The sequence below is a fragment of the Syngnathus leptorhynchus genome, chromosome 4, assembly GCF_054491065.1.
Source record: "Syngnathus leptorhynchus isolate UIUO chromosome 4, UIUO_Slep, whole genome shotgun sequence".
Lineage (NCBI taxonomy): Eukaryota > Metazoa > Chordata > Actinopteri > Syngnathiformes > Syngnathidae > Syngnathus > Syngnathus leptorhynchus.
The window spans coordinates 13,457,520-13,485,146 of NC_141198.1; the positions used below are offsets into that span (position 1 = coordinate 13,457,520).

Genomic DNA, 27,627 nt, shown 5'->3' on the forward strand with positions numbered 1-27,627 from the left:
CAAATGGTATGGTTCTGCAAGTCTTTTTAACTTCCTTTTTACTCAAAGCAGAATAAAGACAAATTGTAGTTTATTATTATTATTCCTGTGATGTCACGATTGCATGGTCACTTGTTGCTAGGCAGCACTCATGAGGGCTCAATAATAACTGCCCACGGGGTGATCAGAAAAAATGTCTGTCACACGCACTGGGCTGTTTTCTCCAAAGTAAAAGCTGACAGCGCCATCAGTGCCCTGACACAGAGAAGTCATCACAATAAAGTGCTCAGAACTAAAAGACCACATGCATGACTGAAGGAAAAACTTGCAGATGGGGGTCGAATGTGTATTCAAATGATTCCAGAAAATATGAGCCCAAAAACACATGTGGAAACTCGAGTAGGTCTTTTTTTTTTTTTTGAAAGAACGACAACGACAAAGAAATTAAAGGTTAGATTTCAGAAGAAGTCAATCCCAGAATGCACGTGTTTAACAAGGCTGCCCAGATTGCAACATAAAGTCACGTTCATGCTAATTGGTTTGCATGTTTTTGACGAATGGGAGCCAGCATGGAAGAAGGCTGTTTTCATGCCACTAATAGGGCTTTCAGCAAGATCATTACCTCCCAAAAAGGCTCTGTCTTGACTTTTCCATTTATTCCTCGCGAAATAATCGCTAAGAACCATCTGCAGCCGGGCTAAGATTACATGTTTCGTAGCTTTCTGCTGGCGTCATCTAACAATGTCTCCGCGTTTCTCTCCAGCCTGCGATCAACTGACACAGGAAGTCCACGCTTGGAAAAGGCTACAAAGCAAATGTAAGAAGCTTGCGGACATCTCAAATGCACTCAGAGAGGCCATTAATAAAAATAATTAGCACAGGAGATGAGCTGGGAAAAAAAAAGTAGGGAGCAGCAAACAAGCAGGGAGCAGCTTGGCAGATGTAAAATCTCATTTCTGTTATTCAATTTATCAGCGACTGAAGCAGGAAACCCACCAATCATTTTCGCAGCGCCTACAGCAGAAGGCTTTGTGACTGTGGACGGACATGCAAAAAAACAACAAGGCCACGCTTGCTAGGGCCAAAGGGGTCATTAGCCAAGGAAGAAGATCAGATATCACCAATTCATCTTGCTCGAAAGGATGAGAGACGGAGAGCGAAAAGGAAAAGGGTGGCTGGCTGAGCAAGCTGCTGCAGCTTCAATGTACTTTAAGGATGTGGGAGTCATTTGTCAACCCATACAGGACGCACGCCCACGCTGTTGGAGGTTCAGGTTCAGGAAGGCCAAGGTGATTATTGCTACGGTAACTCACGTGAGTCACCGTGTTGTCGAGTAATCAGCCGGGTCGCCACCCTGTGGCTACATGGAGGACACAACAAGCAACACCCGGAAGACGATATTCCTCAAATTGCTGCACACCATCCCCCCGTGTCGCCTTGCTATCGTGTATCGCCGTTAAAGGAAGGCCCCTCACCGCTCAGTCATGACAAAGCAAGCGCTATAAAGTCATGCTGGATGTGTTTAGTCATGGTATGAATTAAAACAGAAAGTGTAAATGGACAACAATTCCCACAGACACGTTCCCACGAACGCACTCCGATATTTGGTCAAAAATCTTCCCAGATAAGTGGAAGCTGTTATCGCTGCAAAAGATACGCATCGACTCCATATTTTTCTTCTATTTTCAGTTCCAGACAGGAATAAAGTATGTCTATAAATATCAGCATAGTTGTATGTTTGTTTGAGTTAAAAAGGAAACTAGAATGAACAAAGCTAAGCGTCAGTATGCTAACAAAAAATGATTAAATTAATTTATGCCACTGAAATAACATTGGGAATAATAACAAATGTATACATATCTGAAAAACTACACCAGCTGTTTGCTACTATGGGAATGCAAAATGGTGAAAGGGGGGGTATATAAATATGACCCTAAAAAAAAAACGTTCAAATTTCCATTGATTCCAGTTAACTCCAATGAATGGGTTCCCACAATACCAAATTGCTAACGTACTTCATGAAAAAAGTGCCTCGGCGATGCCGATCTCCAAAACTGCACTCAAAAGTTTCATGCTACAACTGCAGTGGGAAGCAAGTAGGAGGAGACCACAGAGGAGATCCGACACCGTCCTGCATAAAACTTTTCAATCATAATTTTACTGTTTGCGAGCCTCACGTGGGCCAAGCTGTAAATGTAAAAATGAACCCCGGATCGCACGATGTCGGCGGGTAATAACGGTTACGATAATGATGTTGGAGGCCGGAGGCAACAAAGGGACGGCGAGTGAAAGTAGCCTACCGTGGTCTGTGATTTTACAGGAGACCAGATAGAGTTCCTTCAGGCTCCTCCCCTCCTTGGCGATGATTTCCACGCACCTACACAGCAAAGCACAGAAAGAACATTTAAAGCATCTGCAACCAGGCCAACCGCTACCCCCAGTTATGTGCTTGGAGGGGGACGGGGGGGCATGGGATTCTTCGGCAGTCGAGGTTAAAAAGAACATCTGGGGGTCACATCACTATACATATTCGGCCATTCATTATTTAACACCTGATCTGATTAAATGAATGCGGTGGAACAACTCGACTGGACGTGCACGTGTCGGCAAGTGAGTGCACGCACGCACACACGCATACTTGTTCACTTCAAAGAGGCCGATCTGCATTCAGCACACTGGCGAGCCCACAGGAGCAGTGTGTGTTTGTGTGCGTGTGTGTGTGTGTGTGTGTGTGTGTGTGTGTGTGTGTGTGTGTGTGTGTGTGTGTGTGTGTGTGTGTGCGTGCGCGTGTGTGTGCAAAGGTAAAATGAATGTATACACTAGGGAGGGCCAAGGGGAAGATCAGAGTGTGTGTATCAAGCAATTCTCTTTAAATGTCTCTAATGAGAAGTGTGTGTGCTACAACGGGATTTTGATCAACACGTTTGACCTATTAACCTTCACCAGAAAATGTTTTGATCGTTATGCTGGTGTTCTCTCATAAATATGTATAAGCCGAAGAGGGAAAGCACACCGCTCACACATTCAAATTAACATAGACGCCCAAGAAAAAAAAAAAAAAAAAGGCCTTTTCCAAGTGAGAAGGGAAAAATACAGTCGAGGTATTTGTCCATTCAAAGATGATTCAATGCTTTTGGGTGACAATCTATTTTTTTTTTTCTTTGACCTCTGGATGGGTTGTTGTTGCAGTCTTGGAGTAATTTTGGTTGGCTGCCCCCTTTTGGGTAGTTTCACCCCTGTTCCCAATTTTCTCCCATTTGGGAATAATGGCCATGTTTCCCAAAGCCTTGGAAATGGATTTATAATTTTTTCCAGATTGATAGACTTCACTCAACTTTGTTTCTCATTTGTTCTTGAATTATTATTTTTTTGTCTTGTGACTTGGTGCGTTTGTTTTTGAGATCTTTATTTTGACTGACAGCTTTGCTTAGCTGGAAATGCATCGTGTATGTTCCAGGACCACTCATCTTCATCTGGCCACGGGGCAAGCAAAAATTTGCATGCTTACTATAGATTCTAGTGAACTGAAATCAACTGGGAATCTAATAAAGAAACATTTCCTTTTGAAAGATGGGATTCTTAAGGCTGGGCTTGTAAAAGCAGCCCTTCCATGTGTGACATATTGCATTGTGGAATCAGGGAGAGACAGATGTGTGAGTAAAGTTCAAATGTGTAGCATATTTCTAAAATTCTTATTTTCAGGGCAAAGCCAAAGCTGTTCAAATGTGCACTGGCCTATCTGCTTTAGTTCACTGGGCTGCATCTTTATATTTCCCTTTTTCTATTACATTCCAGTTGCTGAGGTCCAGGGAGGCTTTTCAATGTTATCAGGCCATGCTTTCTATTCTGTCTTCCCATTTTGTCCTGTTTATGTTTGTCCCTTTTTTCATTCTGATACGCCTTTCTTTTGTACAGTCACTGATTTATTCACATTTGGTTAAAAATAAAAAGGCTTTCTTTTGTACAGTCACTGATTTATTCACATTTGGTTAAAAAAAAAAAAAAAAGACTTATTTTTGCTGCCTTTAGACATTGGCTGGCGATACTGTATTTAACCATCCGTATAAATAGTCTTTTTAAATTTAAGATTTTGTATGGTCATGGTCTTTAAAGGCAGAAAAATACCTGACAAGCCCGACCCACCAATGTACGATAACAGGCCCACGCTCGAGATTCAATCGAGCCAGCTGAGCCGAAATACCGAGCCGCCTGTCTCGGGGGCAGCTGCATTGGAGCTGCTAATGAATAAATGCGCCAGAAAGAGCCCGGCAACAAAGGGATGAGAAGAAAGGAGAGATTTAGGAATGCAGCGACGGTGGCCGAGCCACAGTTGCATCCAGTGGGAGCTTGTTACTCTGTGCTCCCGGGGTCCCGAGGGTCACCGCAAAAGCAATTAGATCAGACATCAGTGACTGAGGAGTGGGACCCAGAGAAGATAGAAAGACAGCACAGCGGGAAAGAGCGCAAGTTGGAATTTCCATTTGGTGGCTAAAGGGAACAACAGTAAGAGAGCAACGCGAGAGGGAGAGGAGGAAAAAAAATGCATTAAAAAGGTGAGAGTGAGCGCAAATGAAATGGAGGAAGGATACATTGAGGAGAAAGCGGTGGTCAGGAGTCGGCAGGTCAAGCCACATGAAAGAGCCGAGACATGCAACAAACGCTCGCCCACCCATTCCCAACGATGTCAGGTGACATGAATTAGTGATCCGCCGGCTTTCGATAATGGACAAAGGTTGAGATTAGCAGTGTAGCAATACTGACGCCAATCTTAGTATAGGTGCTGGTATTCTATGTCGTCAATCGGACCACTAAATATGCAGTGATACTAAAACGCAGATACTTCATCAGTTTGGGTGCGGTTTGGATTCCAAGTGAATTGGGAAAACAAGGAGTTTGGTGGTGTATAAAAAAATAAAGATGTCATTTACACGACACATGTTGTCAGCTAATTTTCACCTCAGTCTCATTTTGCAGAAAAAAACGACAATATCAGAGTTTCCATGACAACCTAAGGAACGTTCGAGTAATTGGTGCAGGCGGTAGGCGACAGAAGCAAGGTGGCGAGCCTCACCGGGGGGTCACCGAGTATCACCGCGCTGTCGGCACAAATAGCTTGTGGGGCTCCATAAATGTCACTTGATCTTACTTCTACATTTGCACACAAGCGGAAATTAAACACGGTTTAGTTCCTGGAAAAATGTCAGGTTGGGAGGCACTTTGTGACTACTGACGTTATACGTTTAATCTATTAGAATATAATAAGTGCATCTTGATAAGTGGCCTTGCTGAATCTATCCGTCAAATTCATCCAGATGAGAAATAACTTCAATATGTATGCACTTTACTTAAAGTAGAAATTTAAAGGTATTTGGAAGGTACAAATGGTTAAGGCAGTTCAAGGCAAATATATCTAGTAGGGATTGGAGATAGTCTATTAAAATCACAAAGTGGCTAACAAACCTCAAAAAAATTAGGACGTGAATGAGCTCCACGTCTGATTCTGATTGGGGGAACTCATTTTCTTTGTGTTAATTCCCTATTTACAACCGAACATTGTGTCGAGATTTATTTCCTTGGGATATTTCCCTCGGGTTCGGTTGGATTTCCGTTTTCATAACGTTTCCGATGCGCTTGGAGATTTTCAGTGTTTCCAGTTTGTTGTTAGAGTGTATTTTGAAGATAAGGCTATGTTGATATACACATGGAGCCAGGTTCCGTAATTAGCGCAAAGAACGATGGCAAGCAACAAATGTAGCGTTTCTCTTCAGCAAGAACGCAAAAACGGCTCAAGGACAAAAGCGCAATGGCGCTCGGGGAAGGTACGCAAGCAAGGCCTCGTCTCATTGGGCCCTTCACACGGCAAGCCGACAATTACACGGCCGTCTGGATGTACAAAAGAAGCAAGGGAATGGTAATATGGGTGATTTTGGAGAGAAGAGAAGCATGACACGCAGAAGAGGGAAAGCGGCTGAAGGTCCAGCAAGAGGTTGAAAACATAAAAACGGCAGCGAGAGAAGGAGGAGGAGGTGACAGACGAGGCTTCAGACTTCCGCGGCTGTCTTTGGACTTAATGAAATGGATGGGCGGAGCGGCCGAGAGCAAGGCTTTACACTTCTTAGGAAAATGCTCTCGCAAAATGATTCTTGTAGTAAATTTTCTTTATACCGGCAATAAATCCCAGCCCGAGCGTAGGGAAGCAAGGTTCTGCTTCCTCAAGAGTTTCTCTCACGTTCGGGGCTTTGGACAAAAGAAACTTTTTTTCATTGCAGTCCAATAAACGGACGTGAAAAAAAAAGATTTAATATCTGAAAAGGGGGCACTTCAAGGAGGAGAATTTTCAAACAAGAAAACAGCAGAAATCTTCAAATAAAGGCAGTACAGATATTAGTCAATAAGAAAATGTTCATTACATTACAAAACAATGAAAAATCTTTGTTGCTTTCATGTGCTTCAATTAAAAATGTATCAAATTAATGTTTCCTGCCAATGCTGCAATGAAACCTCATTTTATTTTATGTTTTGCCTTTCATATAAATTGCAAAGTTAAAACTACAAAAACACCCCCACAGACAACATCTATCTCATAGATTTCAAAAATAGGACTACATTATTCTACTCACAATCACAGAGCGCTGTAAATTATTTATTATTGTCACAATATTACTAATCATTAAATCCAGAAGCCAATGTTCCAAGATACATATTTTATCGTTATTTGTTTGAGCTTTCCAATCGTCTAAATGGGGGTCTGCGGCAGCAATTAGGGTCTGGCTGATTTCCCAGGCCGCCCCGCTGTACCCACCACACAAATAAGAAAGAATCCCGTTCCTATTTTGTTCCGCGGCCGTTCATCATGTTTTAAACCAATTTTGCGAATTATGGCAGGGCAGCCCAGCAGGTTGTCATTGGTCAGCTCCAAAATGTGCCACAGGGGTCATAACAGCAACTATAAATGTCCGTCACTGTGGCTTTCCTATTAACGCTGAGGTTTTCAACGGGACAAAAAAAAAAAAAAGCTGAATGGGCATCTTTGCAAGCCTTCGGAGCTAGTAACAGAATGAAAAGTCAAGTCTTATCATGTAAGTTTGGCTCAAAAATACTTGCTAAGCCTTTGGAGGGTAAAAGCTGGCTAATTCGACAAGACTTCAACTTCACCTCTTAACTCGCGGGACTGACTACATTGTGTCAAAAACAAGTGTCAGTGAAAAAGGGGCTGATTATCTTGATCAAAAAAAGACTTAGTGGGGTTAAGTGGCAGTTACTCACTTGAAGCTGACCCAAATGGACAGACAGCCTGTTGCCGTGCCAACTCACACGGGCCTGCGTGATGTCCATGCTCAAGAAGCTTTGAGGCAGCTTTGTGGGAATGACAGGAAGGGGAGAGGGGAGGGGGATTGTTGCTAAACTTCATGTGACAGTTTTGCTGTTCTCAACGTCTCCGGTTTAATATTGTGAAGTATTTCTTTTAAATATCAATATAACAATGTCTTTGTATTCAGAATTGGGGCAAATGTGTCAGGAGAGAGAAAAAAAAATTCAGATTTTGTCAAAAACAAAGCACTTGAAAAATCACAACAGGGTCAATCGTCGAGATTCAGAAAAAATTACGACACAACAGCTGCATGGACTATCGTGGAAAAAACGAGTTGATGTCACTATCGTTAGAATGAATTTTCCTTTTGACTTTTCCAGGAATCGAATGGACCCCCCCACCCCCTGAGTAACAATTCACAATCCATATAGGTTCCATATTGTCTTATTTGCATAGTGAATTGATAACTTCCCGAATACAGGCAGTCCCTTTCACAAAGGGAATATTTGGTTATTCTAGCACAGTGCTGAAAATGCAGCATTTTAAATTACCCCCACATTTCTCTGTCTACAATGTTCTTAAAATGAATTTTAGCTGTCTTTGCCAGTGGATTTGTTACATGTTGTAAATGACTCACTTCTCCCCAGGCAACCTTCCAACGTCACTAAAACTGTGGTTGTCAGGCCCGTCCTTCAATGAAAGCAATATAAGACGGAGCAAGGTCTTTTTGGCAGCAAAGACGCAGCGCTAGCCAGGGTCCACCTGGACTCTTATACTGAAACACTAAATCATAAAAAATTTACAGATTTACTGTAAAATGAATCATGTAAATATATGTGTGTTGTTGTTGGGTTTTTTTTTTTTTTACAAATACCGCAATGTCACTTAAAAAACGATTTACAGTATCATTTTATGATTTTCAACCGGCACTAATTACAAAACACCTCAATTAATTAAGAGTAAATAACACAACCTTGCTCCAGGCCCTGAAGCAATCAGCTGGTAGTCTGTACAAAACTCCTCAGTCCCGTGACTTTGCAGACAGCTGATGTACATCGTGGCGATGGCGCACGTAACTAACGGCGCGCTACACTTTGTCTGCTCAGCCATGGCTAATGGCTTTGCAGTTTGATTACTGCCATTCGTTTTAATGAGTGCTTACCAACACATACTGTCCCTCTCACTTTAGACAAGAAGATGCAAGAAGCACAATGTTTATGCTATGTTCGAAAAGTGTCATGGTTATGACTGGCAATGGGAGATGGTATTGAGCTTAGAATGAATCATTATCTTGTGTTTAAAGAATAAAAGCTCCTAATTGTTTTGTCTGTTGGATGGATGCGGCTTCATTAGGATTAGCAGCACGCACGCCAGGGTGGCAAAACCGGATCAATGGACTCCTACCGTTCCCATAATAAGAAGACTGGTCTGTCATCACAAATGTGGTGAGCTATTAAGAGGAGCTCGGTTGCCATTTTTTTCTCGTTCCCTCCAAAAATACGAGGCTAAATACGTAGTTATCTGTTTTATTTCGATGATGTAGCTCCTTACTCAATGCAATTTCCAATCAATCTATACCTTTAGGAATTTCTGACCTTCCAGGGAACGACAATCATTTTCACGATCCAAGACAAGATTCCGCAGCCAAGCAAGTCAAGGTCCAAAGCAAAATAAATACAAGCTCCTTTTAAGAGATAAGTTTGCAACGCTGACAGTTTCACATTTGAGCAAAAGGAATTAGTTCCTTATGTCACAAATAGTAATTGACAATATAAAAAAGACTCCTAACCTCAGTAGGAAATCACTGGATTGTTTAAAGGATATCAGAATTTCGAGTGAGCCAGGCCGACGGTACTTTCCTTGTCAACACTCAACAGGTTGCAATTTTAAACCAATCACTGTTACTCACTGAACCCCTTGAAGGGGAAAGTAAAACAGCCATCTAGATTTCAGGTTTTCCCAAAACCTCCACAACTTGAATGTGTTTCATTTGAGAGCCAAATGACAGGCGTTGAATGACACCACAGACGCTATTGACTACAAGCATGTCCCGCAGCAAAGTTATCTGGACATGATAAACCAGAGAAACTACAGGGAGAGGCTCCAGAGACGACCACATTCAAACCGCAGTCAAGCTGCCAGATGACAGCCCGGCGAGCAGTTCCGTCATTGCGCAAGACGCAAGGTCGTCCATCTAACTCATCCAACATGTTTATTGTAGCAGTGCCACGCTGGAACACATGAATCCAAGGCCTCATCAAGTCGAAAGTGATTTCGAGCTGCACGTAATGGCGGTATCCATGAACCCTTTATTCTTGGCTGCTCATCAATATTTGGTGACTTCACGTCGGTGGAGTACAGTGGATGGAGAACAAGAATGATAATTTGAGGAAAAATGAATCCCACAGGACATTTGATTATCCTTCGTAGCACACAGTGGTTGGGAATCACCGGCTTAAGGTCAAACGTAGGATTCTATCAGCAGTTTAAAATTGCTATCACGTGAAAAAGATTACGCCGGAGGTAGAATGTATGCAGCGGCATAAACACGACGCCTACTCCAACTGGATGTTATCACTGAATAGCATCGCTTCAATTACATCACGCAACACCTTCGATTCCCTCGGTGCTGTTATCCTAACATGAAAATGTCACGCCTTGCCAGAATATAGTAAACAATGTGAGCAAAACAAATAAAACCGGCATGCGAAAAAAATGTTAAATATTGGAATGGAGCTCAGGCATAAAAACTATAAACACACTACTGATCCAATTGTTGCCTCCACTAGGAACAGAAGGAAGAAACTAATGAGAAATTGTGAGCTAAACAATGGTAATAACGACGGGGGCGTTTGACTCTGGTGACATACAGACATTGGGCACTCAAGAAAACATAGCTTCTTGAACCAAACACCCTTTGAAAGATCCCATCTGCCAATTTGGAATGGATTTTCAAAACGCAAAATTGTGGGATATTAGAATGATTAGCAAGATGGCTAAGAAGAGAGTGGAAAGTTTATCTCTGTTGAAGATGCTCGACTCTACGTTTGCCTGTCCAAAGATGCCATCTCAAGCACAAAATAATCCAATAAAGTTGATAGCTAAGTGAATTTTGTTGAATCAGCCTGAAGCGGGCAAAGCTTGAGATGCTTGAGACAAGAGTAAGAAGAGATTGAAACAAAATGACTGGGAGGACAGGTTTCAGAAATGAGACTGAAATCCTGATATAGAACCACTCTTTTTTTTTTCCGGTATGCACGTGACATAATTTTTGTCATGTTTTGTTTAAGGAACACAATTTGAAAATGTCTACAATTACTCATCAACACAAAGAAACAAAAATATTCTCATCACCACAAGTGGCATTAAAGAGAGAGCAATTTTTTACTCAAAGAACTAAAAATCGAAATTCCTTATTTGGATTCTGTTCCTCCCTTTTGTGGCTATTCCGTTTAGAAAAGTAAACGCCGGAATTGATTGAATTCTGCTTGTTCAATTTTATCTCCCTAACCTTCAGCTCCTAACCCAAATGAAATGGAAAGAATTTGCTTGCCGACGTAGTGCCTTTGATCCCCGTCTCTTTCCCACAGCAGTGGATATTAGAACCTGCATCCTTAAAAAGAGATATTTAGTCAGCTGGTGAACTATTTGGACATACAGGATGGAGAATACAGAGTCGGAACAGCAACAGCGGTGCAGCTTTTATGAGACAGTGTGTGATGTATGGGACTATATCATCTTCTGCCCATCAATTCTCTATAGATTCCAGATGATAAGAGTCCTTGCTCTCTACTTTCTTCCCCGTTCTCTCTTCTGTCTCAATGTTGCTCTGTGATCTACCGCTTTCAACAACCAGACATCTTTTGGACCTTTATTCTCATGTTTATCCTTCTTTTCCTATTCAGTCTTTTCTTTCTCCTCTGTTCTGGTTTCTTTGATTCCTTGCACCTCGTCTCTGCCCCGCTGCCCTCTTCTTGTGCTTCACAGGGGGGGGGGGCTTCAAACCATCACATATGTAATGCAGCCCTTTTTCCTTATAGCCAAAGCTGCTTCTATCACTTCTTCTTTAGTCTTCACGTCTACCCGTTATGCTTTCATAGTAATCTTCTCAATGCGTCTCTGTATAGTCCAGAGTGTCGAGTTCCTGTATGAGAAACCACCCCCTGAAGGGCGATACGTGTTAGCCGGGAAACACATTAGCAGTGTTGAGTAAAAGGCTATGACAAATGACAGGAGACGAACAGTAGGGAGGCCGGCGGTCACCCGGCCTGCAAAAAGAGCTCAAGCGTACTCCATCGCGCTGCTCGGCCTCAAATCGAAGCAAATCCTTCCCAAACGCCATATCGTATTCGACTGTAATCTCGTGCTAGCTATGCTCATTACAAACTCAGCGTGGGCCCTAAATGGGTAGCACGGGAGGGGGCGCTTTTGGGCCGAGATTTTTTCCACCAAATGTTTCGTGTGCGTAATTAGATGGGAAGATGTGGTACGGCTATCACAATGAGACAAAAGCCAAGGTATAAGGGTGTGTAATGCGTCATGACACTTCACGCAGCTCAAGCGGATTTACAGTGTGTATCATTCTCTCCCGTAGGAGACAAAAAAGCCAGGGAGAATGTTAATTTCCGAAGCCATAAACCAACATAATAGGCAACGCGCTGACATGCGAACATGTTTGCATGCCTCGCAATCAGCACGCTGTGATGCATGGAGATTGTCGACGTGACGAGCACTGGCATGCGTGCGTGTCTGCGGGTTCCAAGCCGACCCATACTTTGGACCATCCCTACTGTCACGCTAGGTGATTTCAATCAGCGTGAATTCAGACTGTCGTAATTGTGCAGGGTGATAAAACGCCTGCGTAAAAAATACACATTTCAACCTCTGAAAGATACGCTCGGAGATCCAAGCACCTTTCAGCACCTCCCAGCATCCAGCTGACATTTAAGGAGGCCGAACCGATGGAGAAAACGACGCTGCCAAAACTCGGGGAGTTGATTGAAAAAACAGAAGCATAAATTGGAATAAAAAATAACTTGCAGAAAGACGGCGGAGGAAAAAAAAAAAAGATCATTTCCTTGCATACATCATTTTTCTTGCATGCTTAAACAAACATGTGCATATCGACACACACATGCACAGCAGAAGTAGACTTGGACCCGTTTGCGTCCCAGTCTGCCAACTCTGTTTTATGTCTGGGCTTTGATACAAATCTGCTCAGCATGAGAGCTCCATCCACCACCTGAGGTATATGTGTTTATGCATGCGTATGTATGTTTGACTACGAATGTCCACCACCTGTTTCGTAGTGACACAAGCCAACCTCCGTCCACTTTCCACATGAAGCTGGTCCTCATTAATCAATACAAAGGGGGGGGGCGGGGGCTGGGGGTGAGAGAGAGAGAGAGAGAGAGGAGAGAGGGGGGATGATAGATAAAACCAAAATTTAAATAGGTTCTACCAACAAAAATATGGGGAATATGAATGTTCATGTTGAGAGAGGAAAAAGAGAAAAAGAGATAAAGCGAGAAAGAGAAAAACAAAGAGAACGAGGGAGGGAGGGAGAGAGAGAGAGAGAGAGAGAGAGAGAGAGAGAGAGAGATACCTTTCCGTGAGTCTTGTGAGTGTTAAAATTAAGAAAAGTTACTAATTTAACAGAATTTTGCCATTATCCACATTGTGGCCATATCTTTTTTGGATACTGTCAAATGATGTAATGGTTATTGCGCTGATATGACGATCAACGCTTGAAGTGGTTTATTAGCTGACAATCGGGATGGGATCAATTCCCACTCAGCAATGAATTGACAACTCGCCCAGCAATTCACTAGCCGCCATCCCAGCATTACACCCCAAAGCCATTTAGGATCGGCTCAGTGTCTCACGCTGTGAAATACATAAATCGGAGTGGGGGCGACTTTCAATCAACCTAAACTACTTAAAATACTCTAAATGAAACCTGCAGTGAAAACATGACAATGCGGCGGAACAATGTTTTATCTCATCCGACATCCTGACAACAAGGAAATAAACATGAGTTGACAGCCAATCGGACCTTCCATCTGCCGGTCTGCCTCACAGTGGTTGGCTCGCATGACAAGTGCTGAAGGAATAATTTTGTTGGAGGACACACACCAGGGAGGACGAGGGAGGGGGGGGGGAAGCTAGGGGCAATTCAGAGTGAGAGGGTTGGCCAGCTACATGGCAACTCGGGGCAACTTGATTGGTGGAGGCTTGCGGAGGAGAGAGCCAGGCAGGAATAAATTTCGGGGGTTGCGGGATGCTGTCTCGATATGACATCTTTGGAAGCTATTCAATCTGCAGCCAAACTCTCCAGTTGCTTCTCGCCTGGCACATGTGGCAGGGAGGTTACAAGTGTGAGCTCACCGCCTGTCAAAGCCAGCCTCTGGATAAGGTGGATTTGTAGCAAGAAGGGCAGGAGAAGGGAAAGGAGAGAAGAGCAGATGAGAAATGTAAAGCAAAATAAGGAGAAAAAACACAAGGGAAACAGAAGCATCTGGTGGTTGTCAGATGGAAAAAACCCATGAATGTCCAATTATTGTTTTTTTTTTTTAAGAAGGAATCGATTTTGCGAAAACTAAATCAATTTAGACAGTTATCCCAGGACACCTTTATTAAAACAAAAATATTCATCACAACAATTAACATATAAATGAATGAACGAACAGATGGATGAATGAAATTCTACTGTTTTTATCTATCTCAGGCGGCGGCCATTTTGCCACTTGCTGTCGACTGACAATAACATCACAGTTGCTCATTAATGACCATTCATGGCTCACCCGTTTTCCGAATTTGGTTATAAAATGGCCGCCCCCTGAGATGGATAAAAACGGGTGGCTTTTACTGGTTAATAAAGCAAAAGAAAACAAGAGCCTTTAGAAACTCAAATCATGGAAGCATGAATGAAAGGAAATGGAATGGCAAGAGGTGGCGAAATAATGGGACGGAGCAGAAGAAGGCCTGTGGAACAAACAGCAGGCAGAGTGAGTGAAGCTGTGAGTCACTTCCATCAAGCACCGTTCACAGAACCAAGTGGTGATTGTGGCTGAGGTTCATAACAAGACCAGAACATTCCACCCACAGCCCCTTGTTGAAGTACATTAAGCAACACAAGTACACTGAAGTGTTTGTGAACTGAGCCAGTGAAAAAAAGAATGACTCCTTAAGTGAGAATAAAATAAATATTTTTGCTTTGAGTCTATAGTGGCCATGTTCACGCAAAAAAAAAAATGCAATTATAATGCCATCACAGTCTTTCCTAAGCCAATTTCATTAACACGCATCTTGTGTTCAAACAATGCAATACCAGCTACGTATTAATACTGCATTTACAAAAGCATGGCGCTCAAGTAGGCTCAATATTTGCTCTTTGCATTATTTATTATTTGCATTATTTATATGCAGTACCCGCAGACAAATGAGCCAAACGTCGCAGCAGGAGAGAAGTAATTTAACATTCTGTTGAAAACGGCCCATCGTACGGGTGGTGTTGCCTCTCCACCACTCGGGCAAAAAAGTCACGAAAACCAGGATCACAAGATTGTGATAGAAACACTCAAATGTCACAAAGTGAGAAAAATAATTCAATTATATCCTGTTTACTGTATGGAGGTAACAAGTCTACATAATTGTGATTTTTTTTCCCAACATGATATTCTCGTTGCCAAAAATATTAAAAAGATGTTTTATAGGCAGTCAGGTCCCTCAAACCCGATTTATGTATACAATATTATATTATGAAAAATGAATATTATTGTTATATTATTTTGTTATATATTATTTATTTCTATATTTATTTTATGAGATTTATTTTAATTATTATTATTTGTTTTATGTCATTTTTATATGCAGTATGTACCGCACTGTTTCAGCTGCAGGTGATTTTTTTTCAGGTGCTCTATAAATAGAGTTTTGAATAGATGGTTGCCAACAAACAATATATAATTCCAAATCTATAAAAGCTTCAAGGCAGAGTAAGTTGCATACCTATTAAAATACAAATCATTCTCATGTTAATATGAATTTAAAGCTATGCTTTGACATCATAATGAGCTTTGGCAGTGAGGTAAGTTTTACAGTACCTTGTAGCTTATCATATCTTGTTGCTTATTATATCTCGCCTTCATTCATCTAAAAATGCTTGACGGAATTACAAAAAGTAATACGCCACGATTTCCAAAATCAATGCCTATCTGAAAATAAAATTATTCATGCTATTCAGGCTTGTTGCTATTGTGGCTTGCACGTCTGCCTCAAAGATCCGAGTTCTACACTTGACAACGTCTTCCTCCCGTATCCCGAAGATGGTTTATTCGAATAGTGTCATTAGATTGTCCAGGTGCACCAAATGAAGTGTCGTAACACAGGAGGAAAATTGCAACATTTCGACAGCATGTACAGAATATTCATGTTGTGTATAGTGCATTCAGCAGAAGGCACCTGGATTAGAGCAATGACATTATGGGAGGAAATGAGAGAACAGCGACGCGGCTACGTTTGCTTCAAGTACCCTGCTGTCAACTAATCGTATTTTCTCAAGAGGCTTTATCTGCCAACCGGTGACATCACAACTGTAGCGACTGCCAGTTGGCATCCGACAACTTCAACGACACGATGACAGCCCGACGCGGACTACCGAGTCCAAAAACCTTTTATCGCTCTCTTTCATTCCGATGGAGAAACTCGGAGAGGCACAAACACAATCCGTCGTCGTCCTTCATCCATCCTCTCCTCCCGGACGCACACTCATCTTCTAGCGTTTCATCCAAGAGAACGAACAGAGTCAAACCAACGGGGAGGACGGGTATTGTCCGAGCACAATTATCGTGTACTGCCCGTCTGCTCGGCTGTTGAGGGACAAAGGGGCCTTCTCTGTTGATGAGTCGAGCAGCGTGTGAATAGGAGGTTAGACATCTTAGCCTTTTCCGTACTCGTCGACATTCAATCTGCCATATACGCATCCCGGCGGATCTGATAACATGAAACAAAGCCCCGAGAGAGCGGGAGGAGAGTTAAAGTCCGACGCTAATGGCTTCAGCATTGTGTGTAAATTTCGGCTTATCTGCCTGCTCTCTGTGTTAAGAGACCGGTCAAGGGCGAAGGGAAGAATAAAGTGCGCGACCGCAACATGGCTGGCCGACCGCTGCTCATCTTAGTGTAAAAGGTTACAAGTGGGGCATGACGGTGTAAAGATCCACGGATAAAAGACGTGAACGCCAGGACATGTTTGATTCATGTGCTGACCAAAATGGAAGTTTGTTTGGGGAATGGGTAGATTTTCCTTGGAAATGACAAAAGTGAAACTATCTTGCTAAAAGATCAAATTTGCCATCATTATGTTTTAGATTTTCACAAAAAGTTTGACATCCAAATGAAGTCAAATTGTCAAGAAAATAACAACAGAGGTTCTCAAACTTTGGTACCATGAAATATCACACTTAGCTCTCCATCACGGTCTAGTCCGTCTCTGTTGGTGAGAGGAGTAATACGGGTTCAGTGAGAAAGTCGCTAAAATAGCAAAATGGAAGGTAAAAAAGAAACGACATGGCGGATTATCCTTTTAATCCCCCAATCCATTTGCGAGGGGGCTTAACGTCTAATATGTTGCCAGTACAGTAGTTACCTGCATGGCTTTCTTTGTTAACCTCTTTCAAGTCTTATTATACGCATTGAAATTTTATTTGCACTTTTACACAAACAATGGCTGATTCATTTGGAGGTGAGACTAATCAATCATCCAAGAAAAGACTTCTGGATTTTCCTCGGCAATCCTCAATAAATTCTGAAAATAACCTCAACATCTTACTCAAGATTTCACTTCAACATACCAATTACTACTTTCCTCATCACACTCACTTACAGAGTCATTACTGCCCAGTCTCACCGCTAAGCAAGCCTTGAACGCAGACGGTGGCGGGTAAATTACAGCAAATTCACCTTGTTGACTTGAATCGGCGCGTCCTCGCCGCGTACACACTTACACACCCTCGGGGTAGGTAACGGGAGCAGGTGTTGGATGTAATGAGTTTGTCTACAAGCTGTTGTAAAATGACAACTGGGAGTGTGGGCTGCCATCATTGGCAGATAGACTGTTTTTTTGGACACAAAACACAAGCACGCACCATAACCGCACTCAACTTTCATGAGTCAACTGTTGAAAGAGAAGAAAAGGAGTGCGAAGGCGATGGGGTGCTCAACCCCCTCCTACATGTACACGTAAGTTGTTATTATTATATATATATATATATATTTTTTTGATTAACCAATAACTTCTACTTGTTCATAATAATAATTGGGATAAAATTTCAAATTTTAGCCCGCAATTAATGTATTTAATCCATCCTCGGTTGGACTGATAGCAAACCCAAACGTCAGTCTAAAAGCCTCCCTTGTCTCTGGGCACTTTGTTATTCACCTGAAAGCACCGCGACCAGGACATTTATTAGATGAAGAACCCAGTAAGCGCTCGAGGTCCAAACAGACTGTAGTGCAGGTGCACTTACTTGCATCGCTGTCTTTTAATTTTTTTTCCCCTAACCACGTCCGTCCTCACCTCGCTCCCGTGTTTCAGTAGCGGACCAAAAAGCTCTCTGGGAAAAAACCTGCATTTGCATTTATCAATCCATTAATCTGTCTAAAAGCAGCTCCTTCACTTCCTCCATTGCTCCGTCCCTCAATGCTCATTAGTCTCCCACATAGCCTTTCTTTTCTCATTACTGTTTGCAGTCCAGCTTCTTCACCAAGAAAAAAAAAAAGGATGATGTTAGAATAAATTATGGATTTTTTTTTTTTTAATAGAGACAAGCTCTACAGTGTCAAACATGGGAATTCATGAGGGCTTAATAGCGGAGAGCTTACTATGAATGAACCATGGGAAGATAGCGCCATCATTTCTGCAGTATCAAATTAATTGAGTGAAATTCCAGTAGACAAATGAGCGGGAGAGAAAGAATCGCAACGGTTGACTCCAAACCCAGATGATTAACCTCATTCATTAAGCACACTTTAACAGTTATACAGAGGATTTAGAGGGAGACAAAATTAATTATTACCAATGATTACAAATGCACTACTTTAAAAGTTGAAGAGCATTGGTCTAAAGGAGGCAGATTTGCAAGCATATTCAGCCAAACTTAGAATGTTGAGACTATCAATTGTCAAATGTTAGAATGACAATGTCAGATGATGGCAAAACTGCTCGACCAATGAGTGACCAGAAGTGATTTGCATTATCAATATTGTATTGACACAGCTGCAGCTACAAAAGTTGTGGTGGCTAAAATTGGTTTCGAGAAAAAAAAAAAAAAATAATACCCCTTTATCCACAGAAAGCTGATCATCTTCAAATGGGAACATCTATTTTACTGAAAACTAATTTGGGTGTGAAAATTTAAGTCTTCCGAAAGTCTTAGTGTGTGTATATTCAGATGAGGTAATTCCAACACAGATAGAAAATGAAGCTTATTTCATTCTCACAAGGCTTTTTTCCAATCTGATTTCCATTACGATGCCAAAGAGAGAAGGGGGGGGGGGATTGATTGTTTTGTTTGGCTCCTAAGGCCACAAAGAACAACTTCACTAATACAATGCAACCGGTAGTAGAACTGAAACCATTTCAAGTTTGATAAATGTCAGTCATCTTTTTGCTCAACCAAAACAACAACTGTGACAGTGGAGAGGTGACACGGGGACAAGGGAGGATCTTCATGATGGCTCTCGGAGGGAAAGCGCAACTGTAATGTGGCTGCGATCAAAACTGTTTCGACCTCCGTGGCCTTAACTGTCACCTTTCTCCAAATTTTTGCAGTATTCAAATGCAATTTGTACATATCATACAACAGTCATGTTAGATGTCCAGAAAAAAAAAGACAATGACTCCAAGCCAGCAATTAAAGAAACACAAGCGAGTGGGAAAAGTTAGAAACACTGAAATTAAAGAACATAAAATGACTTTGGTTATAAGCACTACAATGTGGAAAAAAAAAAACCTGAAGATACAGGGTGCAGAAGGGGTATCATCGTAATTGCTGGCACTAATGACTATAATAACATACCTTCACACTGGGCCGCCTCTGTTGATTGCAATCATTGTTAAGTGCACACGTTTGAGCCAATTAAGAGCAACATCAACTTCATTGTAATAAGTTTAGCCAATACAGCAAACACTGGGACATTACATTTGAAAACTTTAGAGGAAGTATAATTATACAAATCCACAAAGACTGTATTTAGTTAGGAATGAGACGCAAACGAAATCTGCGTCATTAAGTTCTCGACGGGCCGAGCGTGCACAATGTAGCTGAACGGCGCTGGCTTCGCCTGCAGCCATAGCAGTTATGGATTCATGTATCTCTCCAGGGGGGCGGGCGAGAAGGCTATAATGTTCACGTGCGGCACATGATGAATGTGTCGAGGGAATTTCCAGCGGGGATTTTCCCTCATATGGATAAATATGTGTACTTATGAAAACACACATTTGAAGATGATACCTGGAGCACATACATACATTTATATGGAGGCTGCGTGTGGTCAACTAATAACGTGGAAAACACAGTAAGCAAATAAAAAAAAAAAAAGCATCTGGGCATATTATTATACATTTATGTGCAGTATTTGTGCATGTGTAGGACCGTTAATGATAGGAAGCCACATAGTAATAATATGCATAATGCATTTACGGCTCCAGCTAAGTCAACATAAAACTCTGCTTGCTAGAAGCAATTCTTTAATGCTCCTTTTATATTTGGTTGAAATTGCAACCTAAGTCAAAAAGGAAGCAACATTTGCTTTTTACTGTCTTTATGACTGTCATATTTGAAAAGTAGGGGGGGGGGGGGTGATTATTAAATGGTTGTGATAAAAGTGAGCAATTTGTCAAACATGTCTAAAGTTATTGTTTTGGAGTCTTGTGTCTTTTTATTAATGAAATCTAAGTGGAAGAAGGCTGGCAACCAGTACAGGGTGGACCCCTATGAGATAATCTGAGTGAGGTTAAAAATTAAAAATTGGATCTCTTTGGTCGCCCACTATGATCCAAACCGATGACTCCATTGGATGAGAAAACAAGTCACACGGTCATCATCCACCAAATGTGCGTGACCGACTGATTGGCATCCTCCAGAGACAAAAATCTGAACCAGATCTGCCACACACACAAACCCCCCCAATTTGCCGGCAGCCATTTCACCCGGCTGCCGACTGGCATAATTTCGAGTGCCACATCTCCTTAGGTGAGAAGCTGGTGACAGAAGCAAACCTTAGTCAGTTTCTTCCACTCCCGCTGCATCACCATAGCGCTCCATTCTTTCCACACATCCATATTCAGTAGATCCTGACATGCGGAATGAAGAGGAGGAGGAGGAGGAGGAGGAGGGGGAGGCAGATTGGAAGTTGATGGTGGAAATGGTGGGGAGTGATTGTAAATGCAGCACCGATGCCTCTTGTTGCATGAAAATGACCCATCATTTCACACTGGGCCAAATGGTATGAATTCATAAATATAAATAATAACAGCACACTGTTTTGGGTATTTACATGGGGCCACATTAGAATAAAGACTCCTCTATGACCCATCACACATACAAACACAAACAAAAACTTTAGCGCCTTTGCTATCAACTGTCTTTTTTTTTTTTCCCCCTCTGGATATTCTATTCGAATCATTGCTCATTTCTGTGGCTCTTTGCACGCCGTTGCGTGGTAGCACTAAAAAGCAAGGGCAGATATAACTGATTATTTCAACCGCAACCTCTCAACACCACCGACGCTAATGGCCGCTGCGCTGTAGTCAGAGATAAATACGGCCAATCAGAGACAATCATGACTGAAGAGGCAGGTGAGCTAATGACGAGGATGAAGCAGAGTTGCTCCCATAGGGTGACGGCCACTTGGCAAATGTTTAAAAAAAAAAAACAAAGAGGTGTTTTTGTCATGCATGCAGCGAAAGCCAATGACACCCACAAGCAGCTCTTTCCAAACTCCCCTTAGTTTTCTCGAAAAGCCATTTACCACTTTGCGGTAATAGAAAGTCAAACCGGTTCAAATTAATGTAAATGCAGGAAAAGTACAGAGACAAATAGCACAGTAGTAGGAAGTCTACTGTACAAAGCTGTATCATACAGAAAGACAAGTATTGCACAATGCTGGCTTTTTCTTTAGCTTTTGGGGGTGGACTTATTTTTACAATAGCATTATCAAACATTTTTCGGTGCACCTCGTTTCACTGTCTGCCGTACTAGCAGAACGACTCGCAGCATGGATGGCTCCTTTTATGGCGCTCCTTACAAGCAGTGGAGTTCTTGTTCGAGGAAATTTGTCAAAATCAAAATGGTATATAGCTCTAAGCTTGTTGTAGTTCTTTTACCATTCAATTTTCATGTCAAATGTTGGTCTCTCATGTCCCACTATTTAAAGAGTCTGGAGCCAATACCAATTGAAAAGACAGTTATTTTCCTTGTGGATTTAAAACTTTTAAGCGGTTCCTCGAATAATAACGGTCATGATAGGCTCAAAGATGTATGTCTCACCTGGGAGACTGAATTACTATATATTGTCTTCAGCACAGGACAGTAACATAGATCTTAACACTCTTTGCAACATATGACCTTTCTATTTTACTGCTTTTTTTTTTTCATCCTCATCCACTTTCCTATTTTTCCCTGCGCAATTTATGTTCTCTCTCGTTGCACAGTGTTGGTGTAACATGCTTTTATGGGAAATGAGCACGCTGTTGCATGTCAAACAAAGGTCAACATGTGATAGCGGAGCACGGGGGGGTATGCGCTTTGCCTTTTGTGCAAAATGCACTCATGTCAGATTGTCAACAAAGGTCAATGTGACGTATTTCTCGATGACACTGCTGTGAGAGCGGCCAGAGCCTTTTAGTATTAGGTCGTATACACAGGATCAAAACCGACACATCAAGCAGGAATATTCTCTTTGGTTTGAACATGACTTGGGGTGATACAAACTTATACCTGCTGATATTCTAACGCCATCACTATAGCAAAACTAAATTCAATTGTTTTGTAATCCGCACTCATCATTGAAAGTCATTTGGCTCACATTTCAGAAGTTCATAATCACGAGAAAGCTAATTGCTCTTGTGTCTGGTATTTCCGAACTTCAATGAGATGCTCAAAACAAAAACATAGGTAGCAAGACTGTAAATGTAGAAAGTATCCAGAAAAACACATTTGGCAATTAATGAAATTCAAATCTATGTTGCATATTAATAAAAACTTTGTGCCAGCCTTCCATCATTTCTTGCATCCGTCCCTCTCAGCCGTCAACGGTCTATTGCAGCATGATGGAGTGTGGACGTCTGAGGTAGAGTATGACAGTTGGATCGTTGGCTGTCACTCTGACTGATGTCTATCCCGACTCGCGCTTAATACTTAACGTACACTCACGCTGTGATTGACAGGATGTGCTACCGACAACAAATGTTGTGGCCCAGTCTGACCAGTCATGGGAATTTCGACAGCAAGGCGATATGAAAAGCAACCTTTCTTGGAAATAATCATGGATGTTGTTGGGTTGTTTTTTTTTTGTGGTGGGTCAGCGGCCAGAAAACAGCTTTTTGTGCCCACTTCTGCCAAGAAAAACCACAAAAACTGCCAAGCGGAATCCACACTAGACAACTTAATGTCTTCAAAACATTCGCTGTTTCATGCCAACAAAACAGCACTTCAACTGAGACATAAAACTTAGGACCTCCAAAAAAAAAACTCCCCTCTAGCATTAAGTGTCGTACGTCACCACTCCAGAATCATCCACTCAATCGTACGCACTTGAAATACTTCCTGTAATCCCAGCAGCCGTCTCATTGTTCTCTGTGGCTACAAAACTGTTTATCTTCGCCTTCGCTCCAAATTCACCCAGTTGACTTTGGCTCGAGCCGGACCCGCTTAAGACTGCTCATTCCTCACTCTGAAAGGAGTCGTTGGCAAAACAATATAACAGTGGAGTACATTTAATAGCTGCTGCTTACAGCTGTATCGCCAGATCTTGCTGAGCAGATGGAGTTCGCTCAGTTCTCATGGAAGAGTGACCATTGTGTCGTAGGAAGTCGGATTTGACACTTTTAATGGATGCTTTGTCATAGGACCATGAGCAACATTGCCAATTTGACCTAAGTGTCTGGGTCAGCTGCTTTCACCCCCCTCAAGGTTAAAAAGACATTTCCAGTCCGTGTTCTTGGGAATGGAACTAGACCATCTACTATTCCATATCAGCTGACAACAACAGATTGGTTTTGTTCTGTCTTGGAAATAAACCACATATTTGGGTTTTAGTTCGAGAGCACACACAGCAATCCAGACAGCCATCTGGAAAACAGCTGATGAAATTTGAAAGAGTAAGAAGACATCCTTACCAAAAACAAAGGTCATCATCAATTTTCTTAGCTTTCTTTTAAACACTAATAGTTCAAACCTTTATATGGCAAACATTATTTTTTTTTATCTGAAAGCTAAAATCGAGAAAATTTGATGAAAAAAAATCAGAATCTATTTCAGACAAAGGAATAAATCTACAGGGTGTCTCTAAAATACACATTGATTTATGGTTGAGTCACTCTGTCTGACCAGCCGCTAAATTTGAACATTGCAAAATATAATTCCCGATGATGGATTAACCTACTTTAATTCGTATTATTCCAGCTCCTTTGCGAGGTTACCGCGTAATGGCAGGTAATAAAAATGCCCGGCAATATTGAAAATTTACTTTCCCTGTGCTTCCATCTCGAGTATTAACAGGCAAGAGAGGTTTGGTCGAATCTTCTCTAATAAAGAATATGCTACATTGCTATCTTTAAGTTGGTGAATGTGGTCTCGTGAAGGGTTCTCCATAAATATACTGTCTATTTACGGACGCACACGTACACAAAAATGTGCATGGATGCCCGTCTTCCACATTTCAGCCAGGCACTCCTCCCCTCTCTCTCCCCTCCCGGCTGCCCTATTAAACCGAAGAATCTCGGGAAGCGAAATGAAACTAGTAAATCTTGCCCGCTTTTATGATTGACCTGATATGATTTGTATTATAATTTGGACCGAGTGCTCCCTTGCTCCGTGCTGCTTCCTCCGAACGATGCGCGCTCCCTCTCTCCTTTTCACTCCTTTCATTACTTAGATTGGCTCTCATCAAATAGGCCGCAGGGTCTTCCCAACACACATATGTCTGGATGTACAGTATAAACAAGAATTTTGCTCTTAGTCGCAAGTACAGTTCAATGGAAAAACCTTCATTTGTAAAACCTTTATCATAAATCTACATGAGAAATTTTAGCCAACATGTTCACATTTCTTATGACCGTAATAATATTTAAGTGTACAATAAGACTTAAACACTTTCAAATTCATCACTTGATTTTACGTCTCAGCTCACAACCAATAACGGCTCAGCTTCAGAAAATTGCTGAGCTGTGATTGGTTGCAACCCGTGGCAACTATTTTGCCTGTTTCATTCACATTCTACAAACAAAACAATCAGAACATATTTCAACCAGTTGGGGTGTACAGAACAATTTAGTACAAAGAAATTTGGGAATAGGCTTCCCTTTGGAACTTTCTACCTACCACTTTTGGACTTATTGCCAATTGGCACGATTCATCAGTCTCTATTTTTGTACCAGTTATTAACGCGACACAGTCTTAATTGGTGGCCAGATCTACAATCCTGCAGTAAGTGATCATCAACATGTTGGCAATAGTTCAAACTTCCCCCAAAGTTCACAAAGCAAAAGGAAAACACAGGTGGGATGCGGTGATGAGCTGAGCCAACATTGAATAAATTTGATCTGAACAGCTCATAAAAATGCATGTATGAGAACGCCTGCTGAAATAACCGATGGCTCTGGGAGCCTGAGAGAGATAGAGGGAATCGTTATATTGACTAAGTGATGGACGGACTGACAGACTGATGAAGTGACTGTTTGAATGGGGGTCTTTGAAATGCAGCCAGTTTGAAGTCGCGCGTCTCAGGGTCTTTGGCCATTCGAGTCTCGGGTGACAAAAAGGCGGGAGAGGGCAAGGCGTTCGCCCGTGAGCCTTTTAGCCTTCTACGACGGCATGAAAAGCAGTAAGAAACCGCATCTCCATCTCGACTGGTGCCCTTGGGGGACACTTTGCTCTCTGACGCTTGTTTGTGAGCGCCACTGTTGAAAAAGGAAAGGCCAAGTCTCAGGCGCTCAGCCGGGCGTCTGTACTTGACACTCTGACTGGGCGCCAACGCACCTGCCACATCCACTCTGTGCAAGAACTCCTTCTCTTTGACACGTTGCCAGCAAGATGTTGGTACAATCTGCAAAAAGTAGGCCTGCGGGCCGGTTCGCGCCCGTCTAGGAAGACAGCATTTATTTTTCACAAATGGGGTCATGCGCAGACCACGAGAGGGATTAAGTATCTTGGCAAGTCGCTGCCATGCTCGATTGGCCTCAGTCTTGGCAGGCTTCATCTAATTTTCAAGCATCTGACCATCGTTTTTTGTGTGTGTGTGTGTGTGTGTGTGTGTGTGTGTGTGTGTGTGTGTGTGTGTGTGTGTGTGTGTGTGTGTGTGTGTGTGTGTGTGTGTGTGTGTGTGTGTGTGTGTGTGTGTGTTAAAATCCTAAAAAGCAAGCTAATCTCTCAGATCCTCGAGAACCAAGGCTGGCTAAGCTTCTGACAACCACAAAAAGGCCTGCATACACCAAGCACCACATATTCCTCTCAAGCCAAAGGCACGCAAACAAACCTGGGCCGGTTACCTGCTGGGGCCCTGAGCCTGTCCCAGTTGCCGACCGCAGGGATACAAACAAGTACATGCATAAGGACACAAGGCAGGGTGACAAATCCACATGCAGACACACACGCTTATTTCCAGTCTCCCGCGGATGTCATATATTCTTTTGCCATCCTATCCTGCCAATGTCAGCTCATTGTGAGGGAACAGAGGCAAATGATTCAGTCTATATTCTGCAGGGGGAGGCCAAGTCCAACTGTGCCAGTGGAAAGACTTGGCAGGGGAGAAGAGGACATGAGAAAAGAAAGAGCTGATAAAGGCAATGGAAAGGTGTGAAAGGGAAAGCAAAGGAAGGTGGGAGAAGAAGGAATAAACAAAGAAAAGAAATGGGAAGAAAGGGAAAAGAAAAGCAAAGGGAAGGCCAGGAGGAGGCTCTATCTGTATGGTAATGCCATTACTTCCCTTCTGATCAGCATGGCGCCCTACGCTCGCTGGCTACCTCCTAGCTTTCATTAGCAGCATGAATTATGGATCTGCCCTTGCATCTAAATGATAAGCATTATGCCACCTCCTCTCTCTCTCTCTCTTCTTCCTCTTCTCTCTTACTTCCCTGTCTATCTCCCACCACTTCACGCTCGCAGTCTTTTTTCATAGCCGCTAGAATACGATTTCGGGCAAAACTATTAGCGGCCGTGCTGAGCAAATTTCCATACCATCATGTGCCTCTTGAGATGCTGATAGTGAGGAATTTGCTGATTGGGCATGTTTTTTTTCTCACACACGCACACTCAAACAACAAGATCAACAAACGGCCAATAAGAAACAACAAACTTTTTGACAAAGAGACATTGCTTCCCTCCTCTCAACTTTGTACTGACTTCAACATGACAATTGTATAGCAACTCTTAACCACACAATGCATGACTTAGCAAACATGTTTTAAAATCAAAGTAAATAGATGATTATGCACATCTCAAGTACAAGTCCAACAACTGGAACTTCTCGTCAGACGCAGTCAGAACCGAAGCCACATCCATTAGTGTGATGCGGTGAAGGTTTTTCAAATGACATAGCAGAGAGTCTGTCCAGTGGGTTCAAGAGCTCATTGACAAAACATTACAGGGACACATAAAGAGGCCAAGCTCATTTTAATAGCCGCTATGCTGTTTCCTTTGGCTAAGGGAGAAATGTCAGATCAGACAAGAAGTGAAAGAGGCTGCTCTAATACAGGTCAACGGATCTGTCCTCAGCTGGACGGTTTTCCTGCAAAACCCCAAAACCAAGTTCATCGGTCAAGCCCGTCTTTTGGTTAGCGAGGTCCCAAATTGCTTGGGTGGATGACATCAACCTCTCTTTGGATGTTTTATGAGGTCCTCTGACCGGCGTGAGAAACCACGGCTCTCACAGAAATACACGTGCAGGCGCATAGAGCGGATGAACCTGCGCATACGCGCACGTACGCACGCACGCCACAAAAGAACAGCAAAAGGCCAAGACCGCACATACTTTCCCATGTTGACGGTGGAGCTGCTGAGTTATAAAAGTAGAGCTTCTCCTCCTGGCCGCGTTTCTGGTTCAAAGCTAGGATCTTT

At 42.3% G+C, this 27,627-nt stretch overlaps 1 protein-coding gene across 2 annotated transcripts in view; it reads right to left on the reverse strand.

Annotated features, from left to right (window-relative positions):
• The window catches only part of fbxl17 (F-box and leucine-rich repeat protein 17), a 146,330-nt gene that overhangs the window by 44,889 nt on the left and 73,814 nt on the right, over positions 1-27,627 (reverse strand). For both annotated transcript variants that reach the window (XR_015065871.1, XM_085910009.1), the window contains exon 9: positions 2,280-2,356. Coding sequence is in view for 1 of the 2 variants with exons in the window: in XM_085910009.1 (XP_085766135.1) it covers positions 2,280-2,356 (77 nt within the window). In the remaining variant the exon portion in view is untranslated. The remainder of the gene's footprint in view (positions 1-2,279; positions 2,357-27,627) is intronic.